The 15,091-nt window shown below is 38.1% G+C and overlaps 1 protein-coding gene across 1 annotated transcript in view; it reads right to left on the bottom strand.

Moving 5' to 3' along the window:
* Positions 1-8,803: 8,803 nt before the first annotated feature.
* The window catches only part of XRCC5 (X-ray repair complementing defective repair in Chinese hamster cells 5 (double-strand-break rejoining)), a 47,650-nt gene continuing 41,362 nt past the window's right edge, over positions 8,804-15,091 (bottom strand). The window contains exons 18-20 of the mRNA XM_009708912.1: positions 14,531-14,598; positions 9,627-9,698; positions 8,804-8,818 (exon numbers count right to left, since the gene is read on the bottom strand). Coding sequence (XP_009707214.1) covers positions 8,804-8,818; positions 9,627-9,698; positions 14,531-14,598 — 155 coding nt within the window. The remainder of the gene's footprint in view (positions 8,819-9,626; positions 9,699-14,530; positions 14,599-15,091) is intronic.

Genomic DNA, 15,091 nt, shown 5'->3' on the forward strand with positions numbered 1-15,091 from the left:
CTGAGTTACTTTTCCCTTCTCCTCTCTCAGTTCCCTTGAAGCCTTTAATTCATGCAGGGAGCAATTTGTGCTCCACAGACACGGCTGCCTTGTTGGGTACCCAAGAAATTCCCAAATGAGTGTAGAGGAACAGCATTTTCACAGCAGTCACAGAACCTTCCCTGCTCCCTACCACCAGAGCATTTTGAACCTGAGCAAACTGGGCTGCCAGTTCCAGGCGTACCTGGTGATTTTGGCTCCGTATCCTCTCTGCAGTCATTGCTATCCAGACAAAAACTGATGCTGCCCAAGATAACTGTGGTGCAATGAAGACATCAACTTGTGCCCCATTGGCTGGTTTCAGGCCATCTGAGAGGACACAGGAAATCTTCAGAGACTTCAGGAAATCTTTGTACAATGAAGACTACAGACATGGGTAAATTACCTTCAGATGCGTTTGCTCTTCTAGGATTTGGAAAGTAAGGTTGACTGTTTCTTTAAAGCCAAGCAAAATACAGAATTGCATTCTGGTAATTCTGCAGCTAACAAGAGAATCATAGAAGCTTATTTTCTTCAGTTTCACTCATCCTACATTTTTTGTACCAGTCTCAAACCATTTGCAGCCTGGCCTAGAGTAATTTTCAAGATCAGATACTGGCAACCTAAAGGCCAGATTCCATCATATGGAAATTCCTGCACAAAAACTTCAGCAGTTAAACTTAAGGGAAGGAAACAATTTGTTTTGAGTACCTAACACATGCTTCTCCATGTAGCTGTGATTTGACTTTCAATTCTCTTTTCCCCACAGTAAAGCTCTGAAACTGCCCATAGACCTTCCATGAAGAACTAGATTCCACAGGGTAATCTTCCCTTGAAGAATATACAGCTGTCCAGAAGGTGAAGCTGGTCCTGCCTTCCAGCACACGCTCACTCTGTAACACATATGCAATGATTTGTTTCCCTTTGGTGTGTATCGCTCTTGTGTTTCAAGTTACAGTGACCTGTTGCAGGAAAAGGTCATTCCTGCATGTTTTTCTTTCTTCATATTTGTTCTTTTTTCACGTCCTCTGTCTCACTGCAGTTCTTACATCTGAGTCATCATCAGCTTTCAGTTAATGGGGATTATACACAATCTCATATGTAAACCTTGAGCTGTGAGTCATTCAAATGCTAAAGCATCTATTGCTCCCATCTCCTGAGGACTGCAGAGAAGTATCTCCCAGACAAGTTACAACCCAATTACATATTGTCTTGCTGGACTAACCCTATTCCTTCTACACTGATTTTGTCACTGCTGCCTGAAGGGAACTTTGTGACCATTTGCATTTTTAAATAGGTCAGTGTGTGTGTGTCTGGGAGAACAGTAAGTAAATGTTCATTATGTAAAACAGCTCATTCTTTCTGGACTGTGAAAGAGATATAGAAAGGCTGTTCTTTCCAATAATAAGCTTTGAAACCTCATCTGTTTCCTCTTCTTGCTTTTCCAAAGTCACTAAGTGGAATAACTGATTGACCTCGGTCTTTGTCTGTTTAATGTCTGCCTCTCACATATTCCTACTTAATGGAAGTCCCACTGCTCCACTTCTCAAGACTAACGATCGTGTTCTCCTCATGTCCCAGGGAGCATCACAATTACTTCCTTTTCGTCTTCATTTACTCCCCCCCATACTTTTGTACTTACATACCCTCTCTATATGAAGTCTCATCCAACCAAAGTCCCTCAAAAGTCTCTGTAAGACACCATGAGTAAACAACTTTCCCAGTTGCAAAGGGAGGATAATCGAGAGGCAGAGAGACTGAATGAGTGGCCCAAAATGAGTCTTCAGCAGAGCTAGGAATAAAACCCTACTGTTGCTGTCCTCCACTAGTGAACCAGAAGGTAAGCTCTCTTACTTTCTTATGAAATAAGACAATGAAAAATTTTTAATGAAGCTACGGGGGACACAGCCAGTTTCTCTGATTCTTAGGTTGATTTAGATTTGTACATCACTGAGAGATTCCACCTGTTATAGAATATACCTCATCTAGAGCACCTTCTTTATCTCACAAGAAGCCTCACCACCAGATCTCACAAAGTTTTGAATCATCCCTTTTGATAGACCCACAGACCCTCTACAAATAACGTGCAACAAACCCAACCAGCTCAGTGATATGTACGGTCCTTGTACGTGCAGGTGTCCTCAAGCTTTCCTTGTTTGCTGGCAAATACCGAAGACAGAAACCTTCCCTATCTCTGTCCCTTCAAGACATTTCTGCACTAAATACATGTCTCTAAAGGTAATATTACTGTCTGCAAAGCACAACCCATACCAGATAAACCTGATAAGCTTCAGAACACACCGATAGTTGTAGTACTTCAAGTGACAGAACATAAGACAGAAGCAAGTTCATTAAACATATGCAATTTCCATATCACCAAAAATGCTTTCCTCCCCAAAACCTTTTGTCTGTTTTACTCCTTTTCCTCAGGGAGAAAAAGGATATACCTGCTGGCTGATGTTATCTTTGATAAATTCCCCCTCAAGAAAATTCAGTGAATTACCAAATTTAGCTCCTGGATAATCAGAATTTTAGGCAAAGGTTGGATTTGGATGATACACAAATTTGTACGCTACCCAGCTGAGTTTTGTGAAAGGTGGATCAAATTACTTACGCTATGCTCTTCCTGGAGAGCATACAGCCTTCTAAACCTTGGGGCTGAACTGAAACATGGAGATTCTATGGTTGGTAACTGCTGAAAGTTCACAAGGAGTAAGCGTGAAGAACCTACATCACAAGTCACTAAACGGTCATATGATTTCTCATCTCACCTTTGCTGAGACATTTTTTTATCTTTTGTAGGCAAAGAAGTGACAGTCCTTGAACATTCAGGAAGGCTGAGGGCTAGAAGATGAAATTCACATGGGATTCATGCACGTAGTGTTAAGTGACCACAGGGAAAAGCTGTTGGCCAACTCTCTTACCCATTCAGATCAGGGCTTTCCATGCTGGCCTGCTTGGGACCAAAGAAAAAAATTCTTTTCCCGCCTCCCTCTTTTTTAGTAAGTAAAGGGTCCCTAAGCATTCTGATAGAGCTGCTATAACTCTCGTGAAAAGCCAACACGGTACAGGGGGCTATATACCATTTCTTCATGTTGTGGATGTACCTTACTCTGTGGGGAGAGAATATTTGTCATTTGACTACTCGCATTAGCAGGCTGCAGAGGGAATTCTCATTCATCCAAGCCATATGAAACTCCAACAATCAGGTACTACAGCTATTTTACCTTACTTTACCTAGCATTATGACTGCTCCACATGCAAAAATATCTGCACCACAGTTGGTCTCCTTGGGGGCCTGTGCTCCCTTTATGCATTGTCTCAGACAGCACACAGAAAATGTTTCTAGTTATATGCTACATTGGACATATTTCTGTTCTCTGTTACTATCTTGAAAGTTGCAAGATTCTCTCCCTTTTGGAGGAAAAGGAAATGACGGTTACTACAGCCAATTACTGCGCATCAAAATAGGAAGAAAGGATGAGTCAGGGTTGGAACTCAGTAAAAATAAGGAAGAAAAATGATTCTTTGGTTTGATACATTGAAAGCAACATTAAATACATTTCTACAGTCAACCCACCAATTCCATCATAGACTTCCCAAACTCTCATAGGAGTCCATACAGCTGACTTGCTGCATACAGAGGGGTCCTAAGAATTAGTACACCAGTAAATATATGCATGACCAAATTTAAGTACTTTTCAGTGCTGTGAAATAATTCATGATTTGGTAACAGCAAAAAGTACTGTGAGTACTTTAGGGTACTGGTAAAAGAGGTGCTTTTGATGGTCAATAGCTGAGAATTGTACTGGTGAGGCATCAGAAGGAACAGGATTCATTTCACTGTGTCTTAATCACGCTGGCTTCACAAAGTTATTGGGAAGAGGCAGCAGATTAATTTCTGTCTCTCCTGGTTTGGCTCTGTCCAACTTAAATCACTGAAGTACAGTAAGTATGTGGAGAGAGTCAGATGAGTGAAGGGTCTATTTAAAGGCACCCTTAGCTCACATATGCACTAAAATTATGTCTGGTCTGTAAAAAGTAGAGGAAAGGACGGCTTTTCTAGTTCTTGTTTAGTTCTTTTATTTTCATAAATGCAAGTACTATTCCAAAATAGTAAAAGGCAGGGGGTGAGATAGAGGGGAACACTAATCTTTCCAATTATCAAAACTTGCTGCATGGAAAAATATGGTCAAACTTTAAGCTAAGCTAAGCTAAGCTGTGTTCGAATGTTTTCCAAGTAATCTTCTTGTACAGTAAAGAACATCGCTGCCTCTATGCCAAATTTTTATGCAGAGTTCAATGTGGCTTTTCATCTTTTGGGAAAGGTAAGAGAGGCTAAAAATCACAGCCTTGACTTTTTTAATGTATCTATTTTAGTTCCTCATATCAGATTATGACAGTATTACAAAAGAAAACTTCACCTACTCTGGTCTCCTTTATTTTCTTTAGTATGTGGAAATCTATTCCTCTAAAATTTTCAGGTTGAATAATTACAAGAAAAGAGTCCAAACTGGTGCAGAGCTTTCCAGTGGTGGGGCTTACAAAGAAAGCCGTTCTTTTTCTATGCAGTAGTTCTTCAAAGAATTTAGAAACACAGGCCTGGGTGGGCCACCAGTCCCCTTGCTAGTGCTGGGAACTTTTTTTTTAAATAATCTTTGCAACCTGCACCTCAAAAGAGGGATGAGAAAACTTGGAGTTTTTCTACATCCAATACTTATTCTTGCTAATGCTGCCATACACTGTGCTCCATTACACATCTAATGCTGTACTAGTACCGAGAGAAGAATGAAGACAGAAGGGAAAAGGAAACAAAGCTGAAAGTTTACTGGAAATGAGTCTTCCTCTGTCACAAACCAACAGCTAACATTAACTGCTTATTTCACTGAGGGTGGGGTGGGGGGTGGGTATGGAACAAAACCAGAACCACCCCATTGCTTATAAGCACAACAGGAATACCTACCAGTATATTTGCTAGCTTAACAAAATGCAAGCCAAAGCTCATCCTCTTTCCAGATTCCCCCCAACCCAACTGAGATCACAAGGGAACTCCTCCCTTAACCTTGTATCATCTGACTTGTGGTAGTGGCTAGCAACCTCATCCTAAGAGCAGGATCTTCTATGCTAAGCAATGTGGAAATGCAGAATATAAAGATAGGCTCTGTCTGCAGAATTCACAGCCTAAATAACTTCTCCAGTCTTCCACAGATGACTGTGAACTTCCTTCCTCATTTTCTAATTCCAAATACCCTGCCCCAACACCAATCAGACAATTCTGCCAAAACCAAAACATCAGGAAAGTTAGCAAGAAGAAAATCTAGCCTGGTAACTAAAGGACTGTAGTGCAGCAGAATAGATCTCCTCACATTAGAGCTGTTTTGATGGTACGTGTCATGCTTTTATGCCACATTGTAATGACAGAGATGGAGCCTTGCTTCCAGGACTCTCCAAACATGCTGACACGAGACTGTTGACCTGACAATTCAAGCCAACCTGGTATCACACAAATCACAAGTCTCCAACTATGTAACATTTTGGAATTTATCTTCCACTGCTTCTGTGACATTTTCACAACTGTCCCAGAGCACAAACTGGGTTTTGGAGTACAAAAATGAATGAGACAAGATTTGAGAATTGTGTTGCAAGGTCAGCAGACCACACCACTCAGTGGCAGAGCAACCAATTTTGTTAGCAGAACTGATATAGCCTGGTTACTTACAGATTCACGGTACGTTTTTACTGGAAGAGCCTCGTTCTTCCTCTATGGCTCCCAAAATTGGTATTTTGCCCTTTCTGTGGAGTATTCACAGTTTCATGCTATGGCCCCAGCTCCCTCCCGTATTAATTATACCTCCTGGTATAATACCTCTGGATGCCTTCCACCTCTCAAAGTCCACGCTGCAAATTATCTTTTCTAGTCCACGTTCTTCTTCTAATTGAGGAAGAGAAGAGGGAAGAGGACCTGCAGGCTAGGCAACACATGATATTGCTGATGTGATATGATTAGCCTGCTGGATAGTACTCTCAGCTGCCAAGCCAGCCAAAGAGGGGGAAAAAAGGTTAAACTCTTCATTCCTTTCCCTTCCGCCTATTTGAAGTATCAACTTCCATAAATATCTTTTAAAACATAATGCTGAAATCACTGCCCCTTCATCAAAGCAGACTGATACTGCCCAGTGAGTTAAAGAGTCATCAGAGCAGTAGATAACAGAAAGACACAGACAACAATGTTATCTCTTGGCAAACAAGGCTAACCAAGGTTACTGTCCCATATTATTAGCACCCAAAGAGCTTTCCAGAGAGGTATTCCTTTCAGGGGAAAAAAGAAAATAAATCAGTAACATATAACAAAATTACAGCCATTATCTTTTCTTTTTTTTAGGCACTTTGATAATTTCTCTGGCTATGAAGTACAGGACAAAGGATGTTCTGCTGCCTGTAAGAAAACGAATTTGCATGGCATTTCCTGCATGTCTGCTCTTGAAGTGGACAGTTAACTGCTCTCTTGCTTAAGAGTGGCCAGTATTGCAATTCAGAACAAGTATCCTCAATGTAATTAGTGAGTAACTAGGTCAGACTTTATAACTGAAAATGTAAGCTTAGACTAAGCGAAAGATCCCTGCCAGTCATTTAATCAGAACCTGAAAGCTGGCCCTTTGCCAAAGAACAAGTGTAAAATCAGGTTGCTATCTGATAGACTCTCAGTAAGACATATCACAAGTTTCTGATGGCTGAGCTGGGCAGAACGAAAAACACTTTGCCTGCCTTCTAAGAATTTGTTTTCTCTTGTTTTAACTATGACTCATAAATTCCCATTGCCCTCTTCAGTACTAGCAACTCAGTTACCGTACTCAGCCTAAAAGTGCTGTACAGGTAACAAAAAGATCTATGAAATAATACTCCACAAACTAAATGTTTATTGCTTGACAGAAGCAATACTCTCTAAAAATGTGGTCAACTGGTTCAAAAGAAACAGAAAACCTTAATCCTTATTTTGCTTTGCAAAGTAATTCTATATCCTGTCTGGTCATGACCAAGACTTCTCATCATCTCTGCAAAATGGTAAAAATTATTTTACTAGAGTGTTGTGAAGTTTAGAGTTTGTAAAGAACAGAACAAATAATTACACTCAGCTTCTGTAGAGGGATTTTGATATTCAGTGTTTGCATTTTATGCCCAGAAAAGGGGCTTTCCTCTTAGGTACTGCATAAGCAGTTAGTCATCTGATTTTAGCAAACATGGTTCAGAAGAAGACAAAAGCAAATTTTCAAATATTTTATTAATCAAATTCATAAAATGTAAAAAGAAACCCAGCCAGTGTTATACTCTATAAATTGGCCTTAAAAGACATTCAAAACAATGGATTGACGAAATACTTCTTATTTACAGTTCAAAAAAATATCTTCTGGTGACCCAAATGCTCTACGGATCTGGAAAGATCACTTACACCCTGCCATCTGCATTTGAGAAACCCTTTCAAAGTCTGCATGAGCTCAGTCAGGATAGGATGTAAGAGAGGAGAGAGCAGGCCGCTGTGTAGGGAGGTAGGGGCAAAAAGCAATTGCTGTTTCCCACTCAGGAGCTGTTGTTCAGTATGAAGTACAGATATTCCAAAATATTTTCTAACTACAGCTCATGATTTTTTCTTTTTTATGATCTTAATACCATTTTGCACAGTATGTTTATACATTTGCAATAATGAAAGGACAGCTTTTAAAGGAATGAATCTGGTTGTAACAAACAAGCATCTGTGAAAGTGTCACTAGTGTCTCTCCAGATCTGTAATCAAATTTGAGTATCTTTTTCTAAGCTGTGTTTGTGTAGAAAGTACTCCATTTGGTTCCGAATGTGAACTACTATCAGTCACCTATCACAGGTGTCAGTGTACAGCTTTCATGGGTTCTTCTGCTCTAGGTTAGCAGTTATCTGCAGTGTATGAAATGGGGATATAAATGATTCATTCATCCTTTTAGCACCAGGAGTATCTACAGTAACTGTACTAATTAAAAGTCTAAAAAAATCAGAAATCTCAGCATATGAAATGGGAAAATGTATAACCAAAAGGGACAGAGACTGTTGAGCTGCTTCTGAGCTGACAGCATAGAGCACCTGTAGTACAAAGATGACCATAATTACTGATTTGGGTACAGTGTGGCAAAATAGCATACTTGACTTTACTGTGTGGTTTAGATTCTGTTGTGCATTTCAAGCTATTACTTTGTGACTCCCTGGCCTAGAATTTTTTCCCCATAAGCCTTTGTGGTTTTTTTTCCCTCTGTTTTTTTAATAGAAAAAAAAAGCATGAAAATAGAGACTTTTTCCATTCTGTAACAATAATGTTATGGAGTTACCACCACTAAAGATTCAGCATTACCTTGTAAGCTCACTCTGTCATTTCTATCTTCCTTCCCAGGCAATATAACAAGAATTTCAGGCGCCAGAGCAGATTCTCATTTAAACTGAGTAGTGTTTAGCTGAAAGCCAGAACAAGGATAAGCTAGATTCAGTGTGCTAAAGGGAAAAAAAGAAAAAAAAAAAAAAAAAAAGAGATGCCTTAAAGGCATAATTTCTTCACAAATACTTCAGATTATTTCAATTTTTCTGTTCTAGTTTTGAAAAGTCAGATGACATTTACACCAACTGGAAATGTCTCTGGGACTTCTGCTCGCATTTGATAAAATCAAGATGGATATACTCTCTTCTCATTAGCATCCTGGTTTTTGCCCCATCTCACAGGGAGATCTCTTCCAAAACTTTGCTTGTATAGTCACCATATATCACCCAGTCACATCATGTCCAGCTGCAAACAGAAGAAACAGATTTGGAAGAAGCAGCATTGAATTCAAGTTATTTCTCACGTCTGTTTAGCGCTTAGAAAACAAAGCAAGTTTGGAAATCCTCATCGTGTAACATAAATGGACTGCACAGAACTCAATACTAAGCTGTTATAAAGTACAAAAACAAACCTAAAAATCTCATCTTCACATAATCATATGTGCAATTTATAGATTTAAAAAAGTACAGTCCAAAAGTAGAAATCTGCCTCCTATTGAAACTTCTTTAAAACTGCCTACACCATCAGCTTAAGCCTTGTAGACAGATTTGTAATGACTCAACCTCTAAAAAATGGCCAAAATATTTATTAAAAAACCTCTTGAAATCTTTAAATTTCATCAAGCCTATATAGAGAAGGTTAATAGAGAAGATTAAAACATCTTTTAAAAAGTGATTTTCAGTTTTCAACCCACATAAATAGCTGTTCTAGATCTACAAGCTTTGTTAAATGCTATTATAGTAAATTATAACTATCTGCTATCAAATGAGCAGCCTCACTGTCTCTTTTGAAACACAGTAGAGGACACATTTAACCTATGTAAACACCCGTGTTACTACATAACATAGTATTTGCCATCGTGAAATTACACACTTGGTTATGTTTTACAATAGGAAATAAGTAATTCCATGTGGCGCTCTTCTAACTCAATTCCTTAGGTGTCTTCTAAGCCATGCACTCTGATCTACTGCTTTAAGAAGCACTCTTTCTTTCTTACTGCATCTTTCAGTTACAGTTTAATTCTAGAGTCACATCATGTCTTTACAGTACTCACCAAATCATCAACATCACCACCTTCATCTGTGGGAGGCAGAGTTTCATTTTTCTTTTCTTTTGGAGCCAAGAACTGAAAATATAAATATATTTATATAATACTGACAAAACTCAGACCCCTTAATGTTAAATTAATAGAATGCCTCTTTCATATATCAAAACAAATCCACCTGTAATTAAAAATCATGAAGGAAGTTTGTTCTGGTTTCCACTGTCCAAAATAATCTTAAACTACAGGAAATTTCATAAGACTTGCTTTTAAAGGATTTTACGGTGAAGTGTGTTGAAAAACAGACAAAAGGATACAGTTCTTCAGAGAACATATGGTCACACTGTAGAATACCCAGTAATAAGGATGCTGCAAACATTAGTCCCTAGTCTCATGGGGAGATGGGGAAAGTTCACAGAAGTCCTTTGAAGTCTACTAGGTCCACAGAAAGAACCTCAAGCACAGGAAAGACTTGAGACATCAGTGGCTGGAGCCTGGGACTGTACACTTTTCCCTACCCATCTGTTAATGTCCACTGTCAAACATGGGATTCTGGGATAGGTGGAAATTTTGTCCATTACAGTATGGCCATCGTTATGTTCTCAAAAAAGATAATTTAAAAAGTAATATTGCATGTAGCTACAAATGCTAAAGGACAGCAAACCACCGCCCCACTGATATGAATGCATGCGTAAGCTGACCAATGGCTTGTTTAGCAAATTTTTTAAGTACAACATTCTAGTTCTGTGTGGAACTTAGAAGTTTCACGTTTAATTCAATTAACATTTAACAATTGAACAAAGACTTGAATTTTAAAAAAACCCTCAAACAGGCAAGATGGTTAGAATGCCAGTCTTTAAAAAATAGAAAATTCATCATGTAAAATTCTATTGCCATAGCTGCTGATACAACTCACCATATATCCTTCACTTAAAGCATGGCATCCGTAAACAAAAGATAAAGGTAATTTGCCCAGATACTATAACAACTGAAATCAAACATACAGACAATATCTGGAGTACAACCACCTCTGAATTATTTTTCTTCTAGCCTAATACAGTGGAAAAAAAAAAAATAGCTAGAACGGTAAGAAAAAAATACAAATATTTGACTCTTGCTTAAAAAGTATCCAGTTGTCTACAAGTTTTAGTTATGGTCTCTCTACCGATATCCTTACTATAAATTCATAAATTTTCTTTTTCTTATTAAAATGCAGCCGAACAAGCATACAGAGCCAAGAACAGCCCTGCCCGATAAAAAGATGGCTGCAAAAGCTGAGGAGGAAGAAAAGCCACATTCCACGACTTCAAGTTCCATCATCCTTAATTCAGAAACAACTTTGCTATAACTCTAGATGATGAAAGAGAACAGCTAGTTAGAACATAACCACATTAAACAGGCTATAAATACCTGCTGAGAGTTTATGTAACTCTCTTGTGCAAATAAGTGGCTCCTGAAAGCAAGCTACTGTTTACCTGAGGACTTCAACTATAACAGCCACGGAGGTTGTGTAAAAGGCCATGGGATCCCTATCAGAGCATTACCTGTCTCTGAGACAATATACTTGTACTGTAAAAGCTTAAATATTATTTTATATAAATAAAATATTCTGATTCTTCTCCAGAGAGATAATGACAGCTTTAGACAAGGAGTAAAACACTGAGAAGTTACCTGCTGCATCTAATTTCTGGGAAAATACCAGATATCATATCCACTAGGAAGAAAAGCAAATATACTGCATACACCAAGACAGAAGACGCAGACAACCTCTGCCTAGTTGTCTTGCTACCCAAAGGCCAGACCTTTCCTACATCCTAAACAGCAACATCCAAGAGGAATGTAGAAAGCTTACTGCACAGACAACACTCATGTTTTAACATGCTGAGTTCAACTTATCATATAGATTGTATAGCACAAAAAGAAAAAAGGAAGGTGACAGGGCCAGGAGGAATTAGAATTTCAGGGCCAGGAGGAATTAGAATTTCAAGATGCTGTATGTGTGTATATCTTTTTTGCTGGAGAAGTTCTCAATGTAGCAGCAATATAAAGCACATACTATGAAACTAAAAGCTAATGACATTGTCAGCTCTGAAAGGCTTTTTGTGCCAGATCAAATTTCATTTACACAGTTAATTAAGAGTCAAATGGTATTCTGAAAGTATTACATTTTTCAAAGTTTTCAAAATTAGCTTTCCAACACTAAGTTAGGTAAAGAAAGCTAAAAGCTAAAGCAACGTATGATGAAGATTTGCAATAAATTGAAACCTGAAGTTTCCATCAAATGTTGAACATCCAAAGTTGGGTTTTTTTTCCCAAAACATGTTTTACATTTATGCAAAAGCAAATTACATATAATAGTTGTGCTGAAATCCATTATCTTCCCCAAAACAACTTGAAAAAACACTTGACATTTCTGCTCTTTTAACCTATTATCCTCTTGCTCTAAAAAGAGTATCTCCGCTACTACAGAAAAAAAACAAACCTACCTAAAATAATTTTTCTCAGTGACAGGAAAATATGCATGGATAACCTAGCGCAACCAAAAAGAAAAAGAAAGTTTTTATGTGTTCTGTCTCTAATAAGCAGCCTTGTAAATCTTCCTTTCTCCTTCAAATAGCAACCCTATAAACCTGAAATCTTATATCCAAAACAGTCCTGAAACTGCTATCAGCTAATAATCTGCACGTAAGAGAAAAGGCTTTTGTATCACATAGGACCACAATGACAGCCAATCCCTTGACCTACACGCTTGCACATGACCTACTACAGAGGTGAAAACTTGCATCTTACTCTATTGTGTGATATTTTAAAAGATCCAATATAACCCTTTAGTGAAGGGTATCACCATCAGTATAGAAAACAAATGAATCATTTTTGCAATTTACTATAGACCTAGGAAAATGTTGGTTTTTGGAAACCTGTGGCGGGGTTTAACTGGACCAAGGAGGACTAGATTTTAGATCAGCCCCCTAACCTCAAGATAAAATTTTCTATCCCTGCACATCTTACTCCAAGATCATGCAGTCTTCCAGTTTCTTAAGTAAAAAATCATATGAACCCTCGACAGACAATGGCAAATCAGGGTTCTAGTTCTGGATCTGGAGAGTGTATGGGGAGGTGGTTACCTAGTAAGTGGGATTGCTAACTGCCTAGTTAGCAGAGAGATGCAACCCATTCCTTCTGAAAGTTAAGGTAACTGCCATCTTAGAGAACTCTGTTGCAGAGCTGATTTCATGCAATCTCTCTTATTCCCCTATTTTAAAGGGAAGTTACGGCTGTTGTAGGATCTTCAATCATTCACAAAAGAATTTCCTGTATTGCAACACCTGGCCGACTGTAGGATGATGTTAAATAGAAAATTAATTTTGAAGTCAGTCTACAAATGCTTTGCTCCAGCTTAGCTTGGCAGTTGTAAATCTAGTACTTGGTACTCTATAATTTGTGCTGCATTCCTATGCAGGCAGAATATCTTTTAGCCACTACAAGCTCACAGTTAAGACAACAGTATGCTGTAAGGTCTTCATGGTTAGTAGAGATTTCCTTAAGGAACAGTGGCTGTTTCACATAGCGTTAGCACATTTTAAGCATCAATGGTAGTTTCAGACTAGAAAGTGCAGTTCTCAAGAAAAATATTGTCTCAGGAAGTTTCCAGGTAAATTCATAGCATTTGGAATATATAACAAAAATTGATACTCTCTAAAAACCACCACTGGGGAAAAAAGTTGCTCTATACAATTATGTATGATGAGAAACGGCCAGTAGGCCCTTCACGTCTAGAAAAATCATCTCATTCTGTCATTTGTACTCTGCACAGGTGCTTAGTTTTCTGGGCTCTTAGTTTGTTAGCTTTTCATTCTCATGACATTTCCGTGTGTTCTTTACCTTGAGGTAAATTGTTACAGATTAAAAGAGAAGTTTCTAAAATACAACATTTTACCTGCTCATTAATTCACTCACGGAGAACCTACTTCTACCCCCTTCTGGTATTGCTAATGTAAAGCCTGGAAGTCACAAAAATCAATGTGGCATCTTTTAGAAAAGCTGCTTCTCTGCAAAGTACTTAGTGATTTTAGCTGCAGGTTTACCTTCAGGGGTCTGTAATACAAGGACCTTCTTTCTCCTAAACTACCTAAAATCATGGCTAGTAGCCTGATACAAGAATGGCCATCTTACCCTCTCCACACAAATACAATTTTTGACAGCAACTCTGAATTCTGCTTTCTTTCAAACAGAAGGTACCATTCTGCCTGTTAGAATTCACTCCTTTGTAACTGTGACATCCTTCATTCATTGCTGCAGTTACTGAAGTGCTATATTTCTGTAGAAATAATACCTGCAAATACTCCAAAACTTTTGTTTCCAAAAGGATCTAATATGATCACCAATAATAATACCAGCATCATCTAGGATGTCCATCCATCCACAAGAGCTGCATAAAGTGCAAAATACTGATATTGTCACACATATGGTGAAAACTAGTCACAACAACTTTATATTGCTAGAGTTCAGAATGCCTTTAGACAAAAAAGTATCCTGATTTTTGAACTCGTGTGCTAACAATGAGATCACAGTTCTTTCTATGAAGTTCAAATAGTGATCTTGCATATATAAATAGTGTATTGCTGTTCCACTACACTGAGTTCCTGAAGCTCCTATTCTCTGTAGAGGTTATTTTCAGATAATGATGTCAATACATGCTGCCTTCTGAAGACCAATTAAAGCAAAATGCTGTGGTACATGCTAGGGAATTATTTTTGCTCTGAATTGGGGCAATTTCAATTTTGTGGCAAAAGGACACTCCTCTTCCTTCTTATGGATTGTATTTCATTCACCTGAAGATTTATTCACATAAGAAAGAATCTTCTGTTCAACATCAAGGGCTCTATACAAATAGATGATCGTTAAAAAAAAGATACCTTTTCAGCCTCTTCACTAGTCACTGAACTTTCCTCTGCTTCATCGTTAGTGATCAAAGAAATTCTGTCTAAAAATAAATAAATAAAAGATATAAAAATATCATTAGAAGGCTTCCCAAAAACACACTTAATAATAGAAATGAAAAAACCTTCCAAATTCCAACTTCTGCATGTGTCATCACTACCAGCAAAAATAAAAAAATATTCCTTAAAGGAAAATGTGACTTGCATAAATGAGTCAACTATGGTATAAACCATGATATAAAAATAAATTAATGAGCATATTCATAAGCTTGTGGAAATATCCATTTACGAAACAGCTAATATTATGACAATCAGACTAATGAGACACAAATCATAGATCACAGATGAAATGCTGAAAATCTATCAGAAATTACACTTTTAGTCATTCACAGCATGCTCTTAGGTCCTTAGAAAAATTAACTCCTAACATACAAACATTTATGCTGTGATTACCTACAGTCTGACTACCAAAATGCAGGTCCCGTTCCCACTTTGCTCCTTGGTTGTGCCAGCACCACCATCCTGTGCTGTGACAGC

This window comes from Cariama cristata, unplaced genomic scaffold (genome assembly GCF_000690535.1).
Source record: "Cariama cristata isolate BGI_N322 unplaced genomic scaffold, ASM69053v1 scaffold7951, whole genome shotgun sequence".
Taxonomy (NCBI): domain Eukaryota; kingdom Metazoa; phylum Chordata; class Aves; order Cariamiformes; family Cariamidae; genus Cariama; species Cariama cristata.